This window comes from Apteryx mantelli, chromosome 3 (genome assembly GCF_036417845.1).
Source record: "Apteryx mantelli isolate bAptMan1 chromosome 3, bAptMan1.hap1, whole genome shotgun sequence".
In the NCBI taxonomy this organism is placed as follows: Eukaryota; Metazoa; Chordata; class Aves; order Apterygiformes; family Apterygidae; genus Apteryx; species Apteryx mantelli.
The window spans coordinates 14,336,439-14,353,832 of record NC_089980.1 but is presented as its reverse complement, the minus strand read 5'-3'; the positions used below and the strand labels follow the sequence as shown (position 1 = coordinate 14,353,832).

Genomic DNA, 17,394 nt, shown 5'->3' with positions numbered 1-17,394 from the left:
AAACTCCTAATTGCTGCTGCTGTGGAAGAGTGGCTTTAGAGCTAGTAGAACAAGTGACCATCTCCACTCCTTTCACTTAAGCAAAACAGAAAATCTAAGCCAAAGAAAGGGGTGCGGGTGTCAGATCTCCCCCTTGCCCATTCAGTGTTTTTTATTATTTGGTATAACATCTACCTTCCAGTAGACAATAATTTGTTCTCTTGGCTAACAGACAACTAGCTATATTGCTAGCACGGCAATAGGGAAGTAAGGAAGAGTGAGAAAGGGAAAGGAGGTATGAAAGTCCCTAGTGCAAAACCCCCCCCCCTAATTAAAAAGTCAAAGAGAAATAGGTGTTTCTGTGGGTGCATGTATATTAACTCTCCTCTAAGATTTCAGGACAGGTGCTCTAAAAATTAGCAAAAATAGATACAGATACCTTGAGATCATCTAGGAATGCAACGTCTTCTTTCTGTATTGCTTTGTCTGTCCATACTAAGGCACTATAGGTCTTTGTCTTTTCCTCTTCGCCTTCCTTCATATGTCCAATTGCCTCTCTAAACAAAAGGAATTAATTACTCACATAACATAAGCATAATTATATAATGCTGTGAGCAAGAATGCTTGCAGAACTCCCAAAGCATCACTTTGAAATCCCTTGCCAAAGATGATAAATACTGACCTGGTGACAAGCTGTAAATCTCGAACCTGTATTTTGTCTGAAGAGTTATTAATTGTCTGTGATATTTAAAAAAGAATCAGTTAGCAAAGCTGCTCAGTTAGAGGAGAAACATGTGCTTTACGAGTTCCATGAGGTGCAAATGATTTACCTGCTGAAGTCTCTTCATTTCCTCAGCAGTAAAATGTATTCTACGTGGATTCACAAGCTCAATTGCAAAGGGCCTTCCTGGCAACATGCGCAGGCATAAAACATAAAAACATGTTGTTCTAAATTAACGTTTGAATTTATGCAGTAAGGTTAGAAGGTGTGAAGATTGTTTGCTGTTATGCAAACAGGGATAGGGCTTGCGGGTTTAGGGATGTAGCATCAGATGGAAGGAAAGAAACAAGGGACTTTTTTTGGCTACTAAACCCCAGTATCAGCAATATGTGCAAATTACAACTTCCCAGAAGACGTCTTGTACAAGTCTGTGCTAATTAAAAAATAAAATAAGAAGAAAAAGTTAATTAGCTTATTTTCTGTCACCTACAGCAATGCCCAGGTGCAAGACAATGTTAAATCCCGCTCCCTCAGCTAAACATCTGTTGCAATGGCTGCACTTTCTGTGCTCAGGGCCAGGGATGATCCCAGTATAAGCAATGCCAAGAACTATGCTACAAATCAGACAGCAACAGGAACAACTCACTGTTACTTTTGCCTTTTTCTTCTCCCTCCCCCTTTGGCTATAGTAGCTTCAGTGTATTGGAAAGCAACTGACCTTTAGAAAGCAGACACGTTCAAAAAGAAAATAAGGCTTCCCCAGTCCCCAGTGACAGTGAGGCAAAGTAGAAGGACCCAGCAGAAACCAACAGAGGAATCGGTGTGACATAAATAGTTCAAAAATAGGAAACGAATACAATAAAATATTCCTAACAAGCTACGCATTTCTATGCATCTGTGCAGCCAAGGATACTGAGCAAAGGTCTCCTCTTTCCCGGTTCTTTCTATGAAACTGTTCAGTCTTTGGCAATAAATGCATACATACAACTAAAATGCTTCTGAGAGAAAGTTTCAGAGCACTGTCTATTCACACACTTATATACTTAGCATTCAGCAAGATCTATTCGAGTAGCTTCAGTTAACCGTTTTGTTTGTTTCTGTATTTAACAAGAGAAGTTCCAGCCTTACCGTTGCCTAGTGTTCTTACATCCACATCTTCTCTTCCAGAGGAAGAAAAATTAAAGCCTATAACAGATTTTAACAAGGAAGGTGAGATTCTATTTTACATTTTTAAAACTCTCCACAGCTTTTAAAAGGTGAAATATTTTCTTTCTAAACCTGTTTGTAAAGATACTTCCAACAGTTATCCTTATAAAATGCAGCCTGCACCATATTTAAACAAATCAGAGGATAATTACTGTTTATTCCTTCAGGTTCACAAGTTTCTTGAGGAGCACTTCTAGTTCTTTGGCCTGAATGAGACCACTACAGCCCTGAAAATGTGTGAAAAAGCAGCAGAATCCTAAAGGAATTCCCCTGTTTAATTCTGTTCATTTCTTACACAGATGCTTCAAGTCTATGAATAAAATTAAACTGAGCTGTCTTCCTCCAAAACGCAACCCTTTATCCTAAATACACCCAATGGTTTCCAATGATTTTACAGAAACTTCTGTTATTCATATACACCTGGACAGAAGAGGAAGAGAAATTCAAGTACAATCTGGCAGCTAACCTCTGTGTATTTGGGTATTTTGTCTTTCAAGATATAAAAATGTATTTTGAGGTACTTGGTTTCCTTCCTCATATCCCTTCCAACTTTAAGCTTTGCCTGAGGAAACAATGGGAGACAAAACCCTGGAGAGTAAATTTGCAGGTCCATCCCAAAGGGTCTCTGAAAGCTGGATAGTTTCAAAAACTTTCTCCTTGACAGGGAACATACAGGGTTCATAAAGATTTCCTCAGCTTTTGTTATCCCTCATTTCTCTGATCACAGTATGGCAACTACATAACCACAATAAAACTTTTCCATGGTCATGAAGGCTCATTTCTGTCACACCATCAGACTTTTTTTAGTTGGGACTTGAAAAATTTGCAACTAGGACATTTCAAAGAATCACAGAATAGCTGAAGTTGGCAGGGACCTCTGGAGAATGTCCAGTCCAGCCCCCCTACTCAAGCAGGGTCGATTAGAGCAGGTTGCCCAGGACCGTGCCCATTCAGGTTTTGAATATCTCCAAGCATAGAGACTCCACAACCTCTCTGGGAAACCTGTTCTGGTGTTTGACCACCCTCACAGTAAAAAGTTCTTTTCTTATGTTTAAACGGAATTTCCTATATTTCAATTTGTGTCCATTGCCTTGTCTTGTCACTGGGCACCACTGAAAAGAGTCTGGCTCTGTCTTCCTGACACCCTCCCACCAGGTATTTATAAACACTGATAAGTTCCCCCCTCAGTCTTCCTTTCTCCAGCGTAAGAGTCCCAGCTCCGAACCTCTCCTCATATGTTAGATGCTCCAGTCCCTTAATCATCTTTGTGGCCCTTTGCTGGACTCACTTCAGCAGGTTTGTGTCTCTCTTGCGCTGGGGAGCCCTGACCTAGACACAGCGCTACAGATGTGGCCTCACCAGCGCAGAGAAGAGAGAAAGGATCACCTCCCTCAACCTGCTGGCAATGCTTTGCCTATTTGTTTGTATCTTTTCTCAACATTAAGTGCACACGTACTTCTGGTAGTTACCTGTGGTAAATCAGGTATTGCATTGTACCTGGCCTAAAGACATGTTTTTCCTAGCATTCAGACTAACATATGCAAGGGGAGGGGAGAGAACAATGGCACAATGATGGTAGCTGTTTTTTCTAAACTGGTGTTTAATACCATTTTTCCCAGGACCTTCTAGATCACTAATTCCAAGTCTAGTATTATGACAAATGATGGGCAATGATTATTTCATCTGAACAAGCCCTAGATAAGCATTTAGCTTGTAACTCTATGCATTGCAAAAAATAAGTTCATCAGACAAAAACATGAAGGGGTTGGAGGCCAGGCAGGTATCATAGAATGCCGAAGGCAAAAACTTTCTGACTGGAAGTCACTGAATGAATTATCAACTGTTAAGAAGTATGGCTAGGCTAGAATACTACCACATAAAACTATAATACTTGTACCATCAGGATCAACTGAGGAGGTACTTTAGAAGGATAAAAGATATTACATAAAACAAAGCAGGCAACTAATTACACACAGATGAGAGCTTACAAAAGTGGACAAGCTTTGGCTTGGAATGATAAAAGGGGGATTAAGAATCTGTTTTTTCCATTGCTTTCTTATATTAAGTGAGTAACTACTAGGAAAAAATATTCTAGTAACAATGAAAAACATATATTGTAAGAGATCTCCTGGACACTTACTATCTGCTTTGAATTCTGCCATGAGATGCTCTGAAATCAGTTCTTCTACTGAAGATTCCAGCTTCCGCTCCCCATCAATAATCCAGGGAGTTTGTGGCAAATTCCTTGAATATTTATTGTATCTTCCTGTCAGAAAAATAAGTATGTTACCAGTAATCGCTCTATAGCAAGGGACAAAAGCTCCACAGCACAAAACACTTAACTTTCATAGGGGCATTGTGAAAATAAATTTACAGGGTTAAACTTGTATTATAGCAAGAGCAATATGGCAACAGTATGAAATGTGTGCTGCTACAGCCACAAGAGTGTCAGCATCTGAGCTGGCCAGTTTAAAGGTAGATGCACAGAGCCTACTGCTACAGTTGTAACTTCAAATACAGTCGTAGAAACAAAACTGTACAAAGCCTGACACAACTGGGAATAAAAAGCCAGAGGTTCAAGTGCCCGATCTGAGTCAACTTTATTCTGAACGCAAAATTCTTTTTGGAATCAAAGCATGGTCTTGAACCAGTCTCCCATATACCAAACTATTGCTATACACATGCCTGCCCACCCATGTATGTTAGGTCCCAAGTAAAGAAGTTCCCACCTCCCTGTATCAAGTAGTTCAGGTTTCAACTCAGGTTCTGCCATTTTCTGTACATTTAACAAAAAAAAAAAAGCCCAAACTAAAATGCTTGGGCTTGTTACTAGGAAAATCACACAAGCAAAATATCTTAACAATATACTAGTACAAATTTCCAGATGCTTGAAAAGTTGCCATGTAAAGAGATGGCCATCCTCCGATTGATTCTCGTATTATCTCACATTAACATGCCATCTCCCATGAAATGCAAAGACCGCTGCAGTCAAAGAACAAGTCCAATATGGATGACCAAGACAAGCCTTCTTATCTGTAGGTTTTGTAAGAAATGAGAACATGCACAAAAGAACAAACTCATTCACAAAAAATAGTGAGTAAACCCCTACGCTAAAAGTTTCAATTTGAAACCTAGTGTATTGAAAATAAAAAGGGAGTTCAAAGTATCTGTGCATATTATACCTGTGCCTCTGTCCTCTCAATTTTCGGGTTTTCAGTATCACATTTTCCTATTTCTAACAATGTTTCCTTCTTGCCTTTTGATCTGCAAAAAACCCCCACACAAACAAATGGGGAAACTGACTAATGCTGGTTCACTGGGGAGAAGAAAGAAATGACTATGAATAATCATCCATAAGTCAGATTCACACTGCTAAATTCTCTTTCCATAAAATGGCAAAAGGAAAATAATATTTTTTCTCTCAGTGACCCCATCTAATAATTTTAGCTTTTGATCTGAGCAACAGTGGGTTAAAAAAAACAGAAGTCTGCTTCTCAGTTTGACAGTTTTCCTGAGTCAAAAAAAGGAGTTGGGGGGAAGGGATCAGCAAACACCCAAGATAAGGTCAAGAGGGCAATTCCAGCTCTGAAACTGTGCTTACAAATTAAGATCCTGATCTCATTTAAAGTGCTGCAATAGCAAAATAACTGCACTATATTAAATAAATTCTTCTATTCTGGATTTAATTCCTCATAAATTAAAGAAAATATCCTGCCTGTTTTTTTGGTTGAAACACGAAAGAAAAAAAAAAAAAATAACCATCACAAGCTATAAACTGTAAATCACAAAACTGAAATTAAATCACGTGCAGAAAGCCAAGCCTCTATTTTTACTCCATATAGACGAATTCTGCTACAACCATTCAACAAACCAACCTAATATAAAGCAGCATGTTTGGAAAAGGCTAAAAGACTTTGGCTATTTTGGGTCCATGAAAACATACATTTAACTGTCTATTCAGTAATTAAAAATAAGAAACAGACATGTAATGAACATCACACTAGCCTGCCATGAGAACATTCACTTTTGCATTATTTTCTTCTCATTCTATGTTTTCTTTTATTCAGGATGTTTTTAACATCCTTTTAAACATACTATATTGGCCTAAAATTGTAGGCTTTGTAAAAAATAATCTATCATTTGCATATATTTAAATAATTGGTAGCTTATACATAGGGCCGGGGGAAGGTAGATGCTCTTTTAAGCAGATGATGGAAAAGTTCGTAGAATCATCAGTGTAACATTCAGCTCAGGGACAGTCAGTGTTGTTGCATTACCTGTATCAGACTAGTAATTACTTCAGATGCCATCTTAATTTGGAGGAGCAACCAGAAAGAGCTATGCTTTCTGCAATTTAACCTTTATTAATGGCATTAAGATCAGCAGTTTTGGCTGGAATAATATGCAGATAAATCCAGATGGTGAACACTGCTGCATCCAAATCAAAGTCCAAGCAAGTGAACAGCATCACTGGGAGCTTATTTACTGGGGCAGTGCCTTTCCCAAACCACACGCTTATCGTCAGGGGACATGCTACAACTGCAGGATTTGCAGGCATAAGGGTTCTTCCAAGGAAAGAGCAAGCTTTGACCACAGGACAAAATCCTTCATTTCATAAACTGCTTCTGGATGAGCCCCCTTAATCAGCAAGGGGGCAAAGAAAGTTTTTTGAAATCTTCACATCTTCCTGTGCTGTCTTCAGAAGCGAGAGCTTTTCCGTCTGCCGAAGCAAAAGAACGACGGTGCGGAAAAGCTGGAGCTTCCAAAACGTACAGAAAGGAGATGGTGGCCTACATAGCGGCAGAAGCGGAAGTGGCATGCTCCCCTGCTCCAGCTCCTAATATGGGAGCTGCCAGGGAGCCCTGCCTTGGTCCAGGCACCGCTGTCTGCAGTTCCCACCCCCACCAACCATGCCCAACACGCACCATCTCTAAGTTCTAATTCAAAATATAAGAGCAGGCAAACGGATTTGATTTTAACAAGTTGATCTGTGATTTCTAACTTTTGACAAAAACATTTCTTCAGCAAAGGCAAGCTAAGTATGATTTCTCCCCCTTTCAGATGAAGTCCTCTTGGACAGAGCTAGCTTTGGGTTTTTTGCTCCTTATAAATAATTAAATGAATCATAACGAATAGCAAATAGAGTTTCCTGGGTCTTGCAGCAATATTATATAGTTATGTTAAGACAACACAGCAGCAAAAAAATGGATTACTTTACCAGCCACAAAAACTGCACCATTATTGCACTGAATTTCCAGAGCAACACAGAAGTTCTTTGGTGAACTTGGGGGACATGGAAAATGCCTGTATAAGAAAAGATTGAAAAAAGACAAGTAATACCAGAACATGATGGAGAATCACTGTAGCAAAAATGACATGAAAGATGATGACTTCAGTTACACAAAACACAGCTACAGTATAAACTCAGTATTCACATTAAAAGCTGTAACAGCAACAAATGAATAAACATTAAGCAAATCAAGAACACTGCATTGCAAAATGCACTTTTGTCCATCTGTCATCCAGTATTATTGATGTATGATACCCCCAAGTGTGCTAATAAGATGTACCATACTATATCTATAGAAATAAAAAAACTAAATATTGAATGAAAACTAGTTTCAGGACCTGTTACTAAATCTTTGCTAGAAATCAAGGAAAAGACCTGAAAAGATTTAGTGCAATTAAACAAAGTGAACTATACAGAAAGTATCTATTAATGTCTTCCCACCGTTTGGAATTTTTACCATATTACAATATTCGGTGCTTTCTTAAAAAAGTCATTCTTGTGATGAGAAGTTTGCTTTACAAACTCTAACGTTCAAAATATGGAAGGCAAATTCCACAATCTGTAAAAGTCCTCTGTGGTTTTGGGGATGTAAATAAAGATTTTTGAAGGTATATGATTGGCAATACTACAACAAACTGTTTTGACTTCTAATCATTCTAAATTTTGTAGCAACCCAGAGACCTATAAGGACATACTGCTGAAAGCACAGAGTGGAACTGCAGCGCGCTGACCCACAATTTCTCCCCTGTGATGATCCTGGTATAATAAACCAATGAACCACTTCTACCAAAATGGAAAAGAACTTCGTTTTCAGCATGTACAGTTTTCCATCTTCCGTGGCTTAATTCAAGCATTTTAAGATTACTCCTTAAAAGATATGGAATGACATTTTATTATCATCAAAAGCACAGAAAGTGCAACATATTCTATCCAATAAACTAGCAGAATTTAAACAATTAAAAGTGTTTTTATAGACATCTTACCACTGCTTAGTCATCTAATATTTTCCTCCCCATCCTAATTCTATACAAAAGCACAGTACTAAGAACTACAGTTTCAATATATACTTACTTGCAAAAATCCTCTTCTTTTATCTTCTCCAGGGCTTTTACAACTGCCATTCTAGTGAAAACAGACTGCACAGTGAAATAAAAAATGAGTCAAGAAATAAGAGAAGCTTAGAAAGGATATACCTAAAGAGGAAAAAAAAACCCCAAACATACACACCATACACTTCTCACAATACAATTTTTTCAATTGTGTTTCACATTTCCTTATGCCTGAAAGCAACTTCTGTATCAGCAAGAGCTCTTAATCCTAACTTTAATAAGGCCATACAGAGCAACGTGTAATTTTGCCAACATACATTCAAGCAACTTTACTCATGACATGAAAGCAATACAACTAGGACCTCTGACAGACTGGAACATAAAGATTATTTAGTTGTACATTTAAACCAGTACCAAAAGCTGAGAGCTGGGATTTGACCAAGTATCTAAAGTTTGCCCCTTGTTTCTAGAAGACATGTATGAACAGTATTATCTGTTTTCTCACTCTGTTTTTACACAGGAAAAAAAAAAGAGTAAGTTCCACTGACTTTCAGCAGGTAAAAATACCCATTCTAGCTCCTTAAAATATTCAGTTGCTATGTCTGCCCTTGGTTAGCTGAAAGAAACACTAAGTAAATCTCTGGAAACTATCTTATTTCAGATGATATACAAAAGTATGCAAAAGCAAGAATAAAAAAAGTAGCACTGAGGAGCTCAATATTTGCAAAAGACATTAAAAAAAAGAATCCTAAATCCATGAATAGAAATCTAAACCAGCATCCCTATTTTCAAAGAGTTAAGCACCTAAATCCTAACTTTTATCTCAGTGCCAGTAGGTAGTTAGTTCTCCTGAAAATAAGACTGCTGAGTAGAAATCCATTTACAGGGTTCTAAAGTTCATTCATGCTTAGAAATAAGAGTGCTGAATGTTAAAGCTTGGCAGTTCCCAAACTGTGGAAGGCAAGTGACTTCAAAGTCCCAAGCAGCGTCAGTTCACAAGGGTGAGGTGCTCCTGCCACTACTACTGTCCTTTCATGCCCAGCCAGGTGCTGTTGTTTCCAACTCAAGTGAGGCTAAGGCAGAGAGCACAGTGTTGAAGTTCCTAGTATAGGAGAAACAAGAATAGTAACAGGATGAGGTGGTGTCCTACTTTACGTAGGCCTGGGACAGTAAATGAAAACACAGGACTGAAGTCCTTGTTTGGGAAATTAGGAGTTGCTGCTGCTGCCACTGTTGGTGGTGTGCAAGGGAATAAAGTTTAGGAACTTCTGTCACAGATAGCTAAGCAGCCCTGGAAATTTAGAGCAGAACATGTCTGTACAAGAAAGCAGACTTGACAGGGATAATATATATCCTATTGCACACAGAGAGAAGAAACTGGATGGGCAGGGGAGCATGCCTGTCATGAAACAGCAATGATGATGTTCAAGAAGAAGAAATCACCTGATGAACAGAACATAGCTCACTGTCCTTAAAGGAAAGAAACTGAGACAAAGTTGCAGCTAGGCCTGCTGCCAAAACAATGCCATTGCAGGCTGCCAAGTATAGGATCATAAGGCTGGAAGGGACCGCAGGTCTCCACCAACCTCCTGCTCAAAGAAGGGTCAGCTATGAGATCAAACCAGGTTGCTCAGAGTTTTTTCCAGTTGTTTTTTGAAAACCTCCAAGGATGAAGACTACACAACCTCTCTGGGTAGCCCACTCCATTGTCTGACTGTCCTCATGGAAAAAAGATTTTCCTTATATCTAGTCTGAACCTCTTCTGTTTCAGCTTACACCCACTGTTTCTCATCCTCCCACAACACACCACTGTGAAGAGCCTTGCTCCCTTTTCCCCATAACCCCCCTGTAGGTATTGGGGGCTTCCACTGGGTCCTCCCCGAAGCATTCTTTTCTCCAGGCTGAACAAGCCCAGGTCCCTCAGCCTCTTCTCCTAGGGCATGTGCTCCAGCCTCCTGACTGTCTTGGTGGTCATCTGCTGAACTCCAAGTTATTGATGTCTTTCATCTATTGATGGTCCAAATCCGGATGCCATATTCTAGATGTGGTCTCATGACTGCTGAGTAGAAGAGAATAATCTCCTCCCTTGATCTGCTTGCTATGCTCCTGTTAATAAGACCCAGGATGCTGTTGGCCTTCTCTGCTGCCAGGGCACGCTGCTCATGCTCATCTTGCTGTCTGCTGTGAGGACCCTCAGGGTCTCTTCAACAGAGCTGCTCCCCAGCCCGGCAGCCTCCAGCCTGTGTTGCTGTCAGAGTTTACTCCTTCCCAGATGCAGGACTTTGTATTTGTCACTGCTGAATTTCATACCGTTCCTGTCAGCCCATTCCTTCAACTTGTCTAGATGCCCGCGAGCGCATCTACTAGTTCTCCCAATTTGGTGTCATCTTCAAACTTGACAAGAATGCACTCCACAACCTCCTGCAGGTAGTTGATAAAGATGTTAAATAGGACAGATTCCAGGATAGAGCCCTGTGGCACTGACCTTCCCATAGGCATCCAGGTAGCGTACAACCCATTAACCACTACTCTCTGAGCCAATCATCCAGCTCTTCATTATAGTTCCTGCCATGAAATTCTGGATTTCAGAGAAGAACTGCAACAGCAGTGAGATCCTACCTGCTTGTTCTTTGCTGGTTTGAAACAATCCGGACAGGCTGTGGCTCTAAATACAAAAATGAAAATTAGTTGTTATTCTTAAAAAAAAAAAAAAAAAAAAAAAAAAAGGACTTATAAGCATAGCAAGTACCTAGATTAATCTTTGTACAGAAAAGCCCAATGTCTCACTTCTACAACTTAGGGTGGAGCAGATTTTTAAATTAATTTTATCTTAAACCACAAATGACAGGAGGTGTGTGTTACTTGATCTAGAAATTTTAGAGGACAGATAAATCATAAACAAAGCTGTGTAAATCTCTTTTGCTCTGACCAACACAATTGCGTCAGCTTTGAGATGGGATGGAAAAGCACACAAGTTTTCAGTCCTCCTCAATCCTTGTCAACAATGGTGATGACTAATGCTTAGCTCCTCTGCAAGGTATGCTGACATCTTGAAATCTATATTTGCTGTTCTTAGGCAATGCACACTGCAAACTAGACACATCCAAATCAGAGATTTGAGTTGCTGCTTCTGGATAGGAATATTCAATTTACTACAGAAAAAATAACGCCAGGTGTTTGATATTATTTGCACTTTGCCTCTTTAAAACTCTTGAAAGGAAACTATTGGCTGCTTCATGAAAGTGAAAGCTAAATCAGAGAAAAAACTTTTTTCTGAGTACTGTAGAGGAAGTTGCTGTTCCTATTAGTGGATTTCTACGTATGCAATTAGACATGATTTCTAGCCTACAACACAGTTTAGCATTTCTTGCTGCTCCTTTTCAACGCCTCTGCAATTACTTCATATTGAAAGGAAGCAGGTAACAAACGACCTCTTGGTGTTTTTACACAAGCTAGCCAGGAAAGTTGCTTGTAACAAAAAGCATTGCAACTTCCATCTTTCAGAATTTCAATATCACCTTTCCTTTAAATAAGGATCTCCAGATAAACTAACAAGAGCCAATTCAATCTTCCACTTCAAGCCAAGGGTCCTTTTAGCACACCCACCTACATATAGTTGTATAAAAACAGCTTGAGAGATAAGAAATTGCAGATGCCATTTTTGGAAACCTAATCTAAAAGCATACCTGGAGTTGGGAGGCCTTCTCCCAGTTGAGATGAGGTCCTACTTTCCTTTCACAACAAACACAGCTGTCATTATTTAAGCTCTGACAATTACCAAATTTACCATATTTATATTGAAATCAAACTAATGTCCCATAATATGTCCAGAGCCAGCCATTCCCATGGTATGCCCTGATACCTGAGAAACTACCATGCAATGAAATTACACATTTTTCTGAAGAAACAGCATATTACCTAAAACCTTAATCACTGTTTCAGTATGCTACAAAGAGAAGGCAAATAGAGAGATTTTGTCAAGTCACATGGAATAGACTCGAGTAGTTGGAACATGGAACTGAAGAGACAGAACTTCTTTACAACTTTCACCCCTCCAGTTACTGCTCTTGGAGGACTGACATTGGCACTCTTACTTGCTTTGCCTCAACATTTTTGAAAGGTCACAAAAAGAAGCAAAGAACTGGAAGGAAAAGCTGGAAATAAGAGTTGCTAGGTTTCGAAGGAAGAGTACTGTAAGAAACAAGAATTGATCAACTAAAACTACGTAAGAACAAAAAGATGTAGGATCTGGAGTCCTGAGTTTTTAACTGGACTATAGCTCTCAGTATTTAGAATTGCAGTTTGGCCCTGCTGCTTTCTGTCCCTTTTTCCCAGTCTTGAAGAAGCTGGATAGGAAGGAAATTAAGCAAACGCTGGCAATCAATTCTTCCTAATATCAGGCCCATCACATAGCAGGCCTCCCACCTCCCCACCCCTCTCCCCAGACATACAAAGAATGCAGTTGCTGAAAAGCAAGAAGGTGGCAGATTAGGCATTTAAGCAGAGATGACAAGTTGCCAGAAGGTGTAAAAGCAGAAACATCTAGAAAGGCTGCAAAGGTAATTTCTAGTCTCAAGGTATGAAGCCACCATGCAGCACACAGGTCAGAGAAATTCTATAGGAAGCCTCTTTCTATGACAGGATTTAACACATAGCAGGAGCACAAGTGATGAAACTGAGTGAAACGCTAGTTTTCCAGGAAGCATCAGCAAACAGGAAGAGGGTACCTAATTATCCAGAATATACTACTACTAGATTTTGAGAAATCAGATTAAACGGTAGCTAAATTCCCAGAAATATTTTGCTTCTTTGCGTTAAAGAAGGATTTAAATAGCAGATGCTCTATTGTGCCAGGCCAAAAATGACTACATGCAGTGGCCAGGGAACTTTTTTCTTTTTTAATGGACCAGCTAAGTTGGACAAATTCACTTCTGTGCCTTTCCTCCCAACTAAGTCTCCTACAAAATCAGAAAAACCTAGGCATCACCTAAAAAGATTTTTTTCTCCCAAGTATGTTATTGGAATTTATTTTTTAAAATGATGCAACTATATTGAAGAAGGTAATGACTTTGAAAATGCCTGAAATTGAACAACTTATCAGAATGCTCTCTTTCTAGCTCTAGACAACTTTGGAGCTTACTGGCCTTCGAGGACAGAATTAACCACATAGACATGTCACAATTTTAAACTTTGCAGCTCCATATGGCTAAGAGGAGGTTTAGATTCAGGTCCAGTTCTAGTTTATAAACACTGCAAATTCTCATTTGTAGCAAATCCAGACTAATAATGTTGCACAATATTTAGATAAAGATCTTTGTTATTTATATCAAAACTTACAGGAAATGGCACTCCTCATCTGTTTCTGGGTGAGCAAACACCACGCTAACTTCAAACAAACTCTAAATTAAAAAAAGGAAGGTAACAGTTTGTTAAACAAGCATAGAGAGGATACTCTCAAGCATCCTTATTGAAATATTAGGAAAACAGTGAAGAAGTAGAGAAAAGAGAAAGCAACCCATTTATGCTGCAACATCATCTAAAAAAAAAAAGATAGTAAATCTTGCATCATAACAGCATTGGCATTTCTGTAGCACCCAAAGATCTCAGAGCACTTTAAAAACATGAGTGACCTACACATCATAGATCCCGGCCCCATTTTGCACAGGGGGAACTGAGTCAGAGACAGTATCTGCGCAAAGCCTATTAGGGTCACTAAACTTAACAAACCTTCTGGGAGAGCAGGGCATAGCGTGAATAAAGATTAAAAAAAACTTTAGTAGCCACCACTGCAAAATTTTGGCAGGGGGCTTCGTTTGCAATGATTAGATGGCCTTGGGGCAAAGAAAGGCAACATGTCCTAGCAGATTGACAGCTAGACCAGAAACTCTAGTGTAATCTCAATTCTACCCCCAATTCCCTCTTTGGCCTTAGGCAAACAACACTCATTACTTCTGTTATTCAGATACCAGTATACCTCAAGAGGGCTATTGAGAAGATTGGGTAATATTCAAGTGCCTTGTAGATAAAGAGCACTAGACAAGTAACTTTTATTGTACAATAATGTCTGGAGTGGCTCAGTACGTAAGTGTTGTAGAGCTTTTGCTAACTAAGTATGCATGAAGTCTGTTTCTCCTTGGATCCTCTTCAGGATAACTGAGCAACTCTCTCTTCACTACGACAAAAAGGATGCTTTCAATTAGCACCCCGTGGAAAAGACAATCTGTATTTATTATGGAAGTTGACAATCAAGGTAAAGACTAAGTGAGTCTAGTTCTGGGGTCAATCCTAGTGCCTGATGACAAGTAAAGCTATAGACATTTAGGAATGTTAGTCGGAATCTGAAAGTTGAAAATAGGGTCTGAAAATAATATTCCTACTACCTGTTTACTGGAATCACAGCTTCCAACATGCTTATTTCTAGCAGCCATTAAAGTGAAAAAGGACCAGTCCTTCCTCCTAAAGGGCATTTCACAGATAGATTCTATTCACAGAATATAACATGCTAACAACCTGAACAATTTATCTCACAAAGCAGTAACAGTGTTGGCAGAAACGGGAAAGCCAAGAAGGAACGTGTGAGGAGGGTGGCTGCCCATGAACAAGAGATGTAGTACAAGACTGCAGTGGCTTCAGTCATTGCAGTGGTGTCTGTCTACAAAAATGGATACTGGATCCTTTAGTACTGAGGCTGGGAGATTTCAAGTTAAAAGAATTTTCCCTACTTTCCCCTACTTTGAAGATAAAATGAGTGCAACTTATTTATCGCTTAATGAGAATGTACCACCATCGGTATGAGAGAGACCGAGAGCGACCGAGAGAGCGACAGAGAGAGCAACAGAGAGACACAGACAGAGAGAAAGAAAATTTTCATTATTTATACAACACCTTTCCATCAGCAGGAACACCCAACTCCTCCGACAACTGGGGATGAATAATCCACTTATAAGCTTCCTTCAGCTGAACAATGTCATCCTTTGCCAAGGAAAGTCCCAGTTTTCTGAATCACATACATAAGAAATAATAACTTGAACAGAAGTCTTTCAAAGATAGATACATGACATGATATTCCAATGCAAACCTCAGTAACTAGTCCCAGGCAAACAAGCAAAGCACAAATAAAAAGCACAAAACTACTAAGCATACAGACCACGGCACGAAAGAATGAAAGGCTGTTCTATGGTCTCTTGTGATTATAATGAATGTTTGTATTGAATTAATAAACTGTTTATTATTACAAAACAATAAGGCCGGACAGTGGTTCCAGGTAAGATGCTTCCAATAGACACTTAAGAGTGTGGCTGGGAGTAGTTAAGGGTGTTGTTTTACAATCAGCTCAAGCAAAGTCAAAAAGACTATATTGCCTCTTTCCTGCCTCTGGCCATACATTCCTACGTTTCTCTCATTAACAATTTAAAAATAGATTCTCTTTCTGTTGTATGTGAGAACATGCTTTGTGGAAACCCATGCCATAGCTCCATGATAGATTCAAAGCTGTAAAAGCTTTCCCAGAGTCCACTTAGAGAACAGCTTAGAAAGAGACATGCACGTAGCTCTTTTGTTAAAAAAATCGTATGTTTGAATTCTGTTGTTAAGAGGACCATCTAGTTCTTCATTAAAGGAGGCACGAACTCCAACTGGTGCAAATTCCTAAGGATAAAAGCCCACACGACAATCTCAGTTGATCCCGCTGAGACAGGCACAACTGACTCTCTAGATACAAGACCAGACTTCGACTCCTGTGTCTTTGCCTTTGGAGAGAGAAATGTAAAAGAGCAGATGCCTGTGAAGACGCCACTAAATGATTTCAATCCACTTGTGACTCATCATCTTTTACTCTGTCTTTTTCTGCTTTTCTAACTCAGAATGGCACTTCCAGCCAACACGGCTTCCACCAAAAATTAATCCAGTATCCTCAACTAACTTTGAGCCCAACAGATTTCTTTCATCTTGCTCACAGAGACAATTATCCACTCATAATAGCTCTATACATTTTCATTTGGCCAGGAATGGGAGTGTCCTCGAGTAGGCAAGGAATCAGGCCCTTAAACTGATATCAAAACACTGAGGTATAAAAGAAGGGTCAAAATTAACTTGCAAACACTGTACTAATATCTTTCTCACTACACCATGTTAGTATCTCAGAGCTATTGTCCCTGGATTGAACGCCTGCTGTTTTAAAAATAATTCTAGAAAATGGAAGCTGGAGAAAGCACAATAGCAAGTTTATGCTTGATTACTATTATCCTTATCAAAACTAAAATTTTAATTCAAACTTGTAATGTATTGTAACTATTTATTGTAACCATCTTATGTAACCTGTAGCCCAGTTATTCATGTATCCAAGTAGCTAAATCAAGAGTTTTTGATATTATAAAACTTAACAGTGTAAGAACTAGATTTATTTGAATGCAAGTAAGTGGTGATGCTGAATTACCCAGAATAACCATTCTCTTTCAGTTCAAAAAGAAAAATTCTATGTTGATGTAAAGCACATGAAAAGTTGCACACTAAGATGAATTAGTAGTTATTGCAGAAGTGCAAGCTCTTTCAAAGTGCATGCTACCTCCCAAATACCCAGAAAAAATACCTGGAAGAGAATGATTCATGTATTCCCTAAAGCATAGGAAACCATTCAGCTAGCTTACCATTTTACAGCCTTTCCCCCAGGGAAGCAATAACAAAGGCATTACCCTGTGACACCAGTTCTGATAGCTGGTATTAAATGACTTGATAGCTCTAGTCCAGTCACAATTAATGACACAGATTATTACCATTTTATTGGTACAATGGTTGGTAGTCTTAGTCAACTGAATGATAGAGAGCCAAAGGTACACCTTCAAAACATCAGAGAGAATTTTTTCTATCAGAGGCTAAGGCACAGGAATGAAAGAAACTTTCTTTCCATTTGCTTTTTGAAGTACTTTTACTTTCTAAGTTACAACTTTTTAAGAACGAACTTATAAAACACAGTTTTAAGAATGAAAGGGTAGTTCGTATGATTCCTGTTCAAGTCTCAGCTTCCAACTTATCTGCAATAGAAACCTATTTTACACATAAACGTGTTTGTCAGAGACATTAACTATGGACTTTTCACCATTATCTGACTAACAGTTTTCAGTCACTATTAAAGTAAGCTAAATCTAATTCTG

General features: G+C 39.0%; 1 protein-coding gene across 1 annotated transcript in view; it reads right to left on the bottom strand.

Moving 5' to 3' along the window:
• The window catches only part of LOC106494997 (pseudouridine synthase 10), a 37,413-nt gene that overhangs the window by 6,204 nt on the left and 13,815 nt on the right, over positions 1–17,394 (bottom strand). Inside the window, exons 6-15 of the mRNA XM_067292731.1 lie at positions 15,131–15,242; positions 13,583–13,644; positions 10,865–10,910; positions 8,268–8,332; positions 7,125–7,210; positions 4,047–4,172; positions 1,829–1,885; positions 810–886; positions 662–717; positions 419–536 (exon numbers count right to left, since the gene is read on the bottom strand). Of these exons, the coding sequence (XP_067148832.1) occupies positions 419–536; positions 662–717; positions 810–886; positions 1,829–1,885; positions 4,047–4,172; positions 7,125–7,210; positions 8,268–8,332; positions 10,865–10,910; positions 13,583–13,644; positions 15,131–15,242 (805 nt within the window). The remainder of the gene's footprint in view (positions 1–418; positions 537–661; positions 718–809; positions 887–1,828; positions 1,886–4,046; positions 4,173–7,124; positions 7,211–8,267; positions 8,333–10,864; positions 10,911–13,582; positions 13,645–15,130; positions 15,243–17,394) is intronic.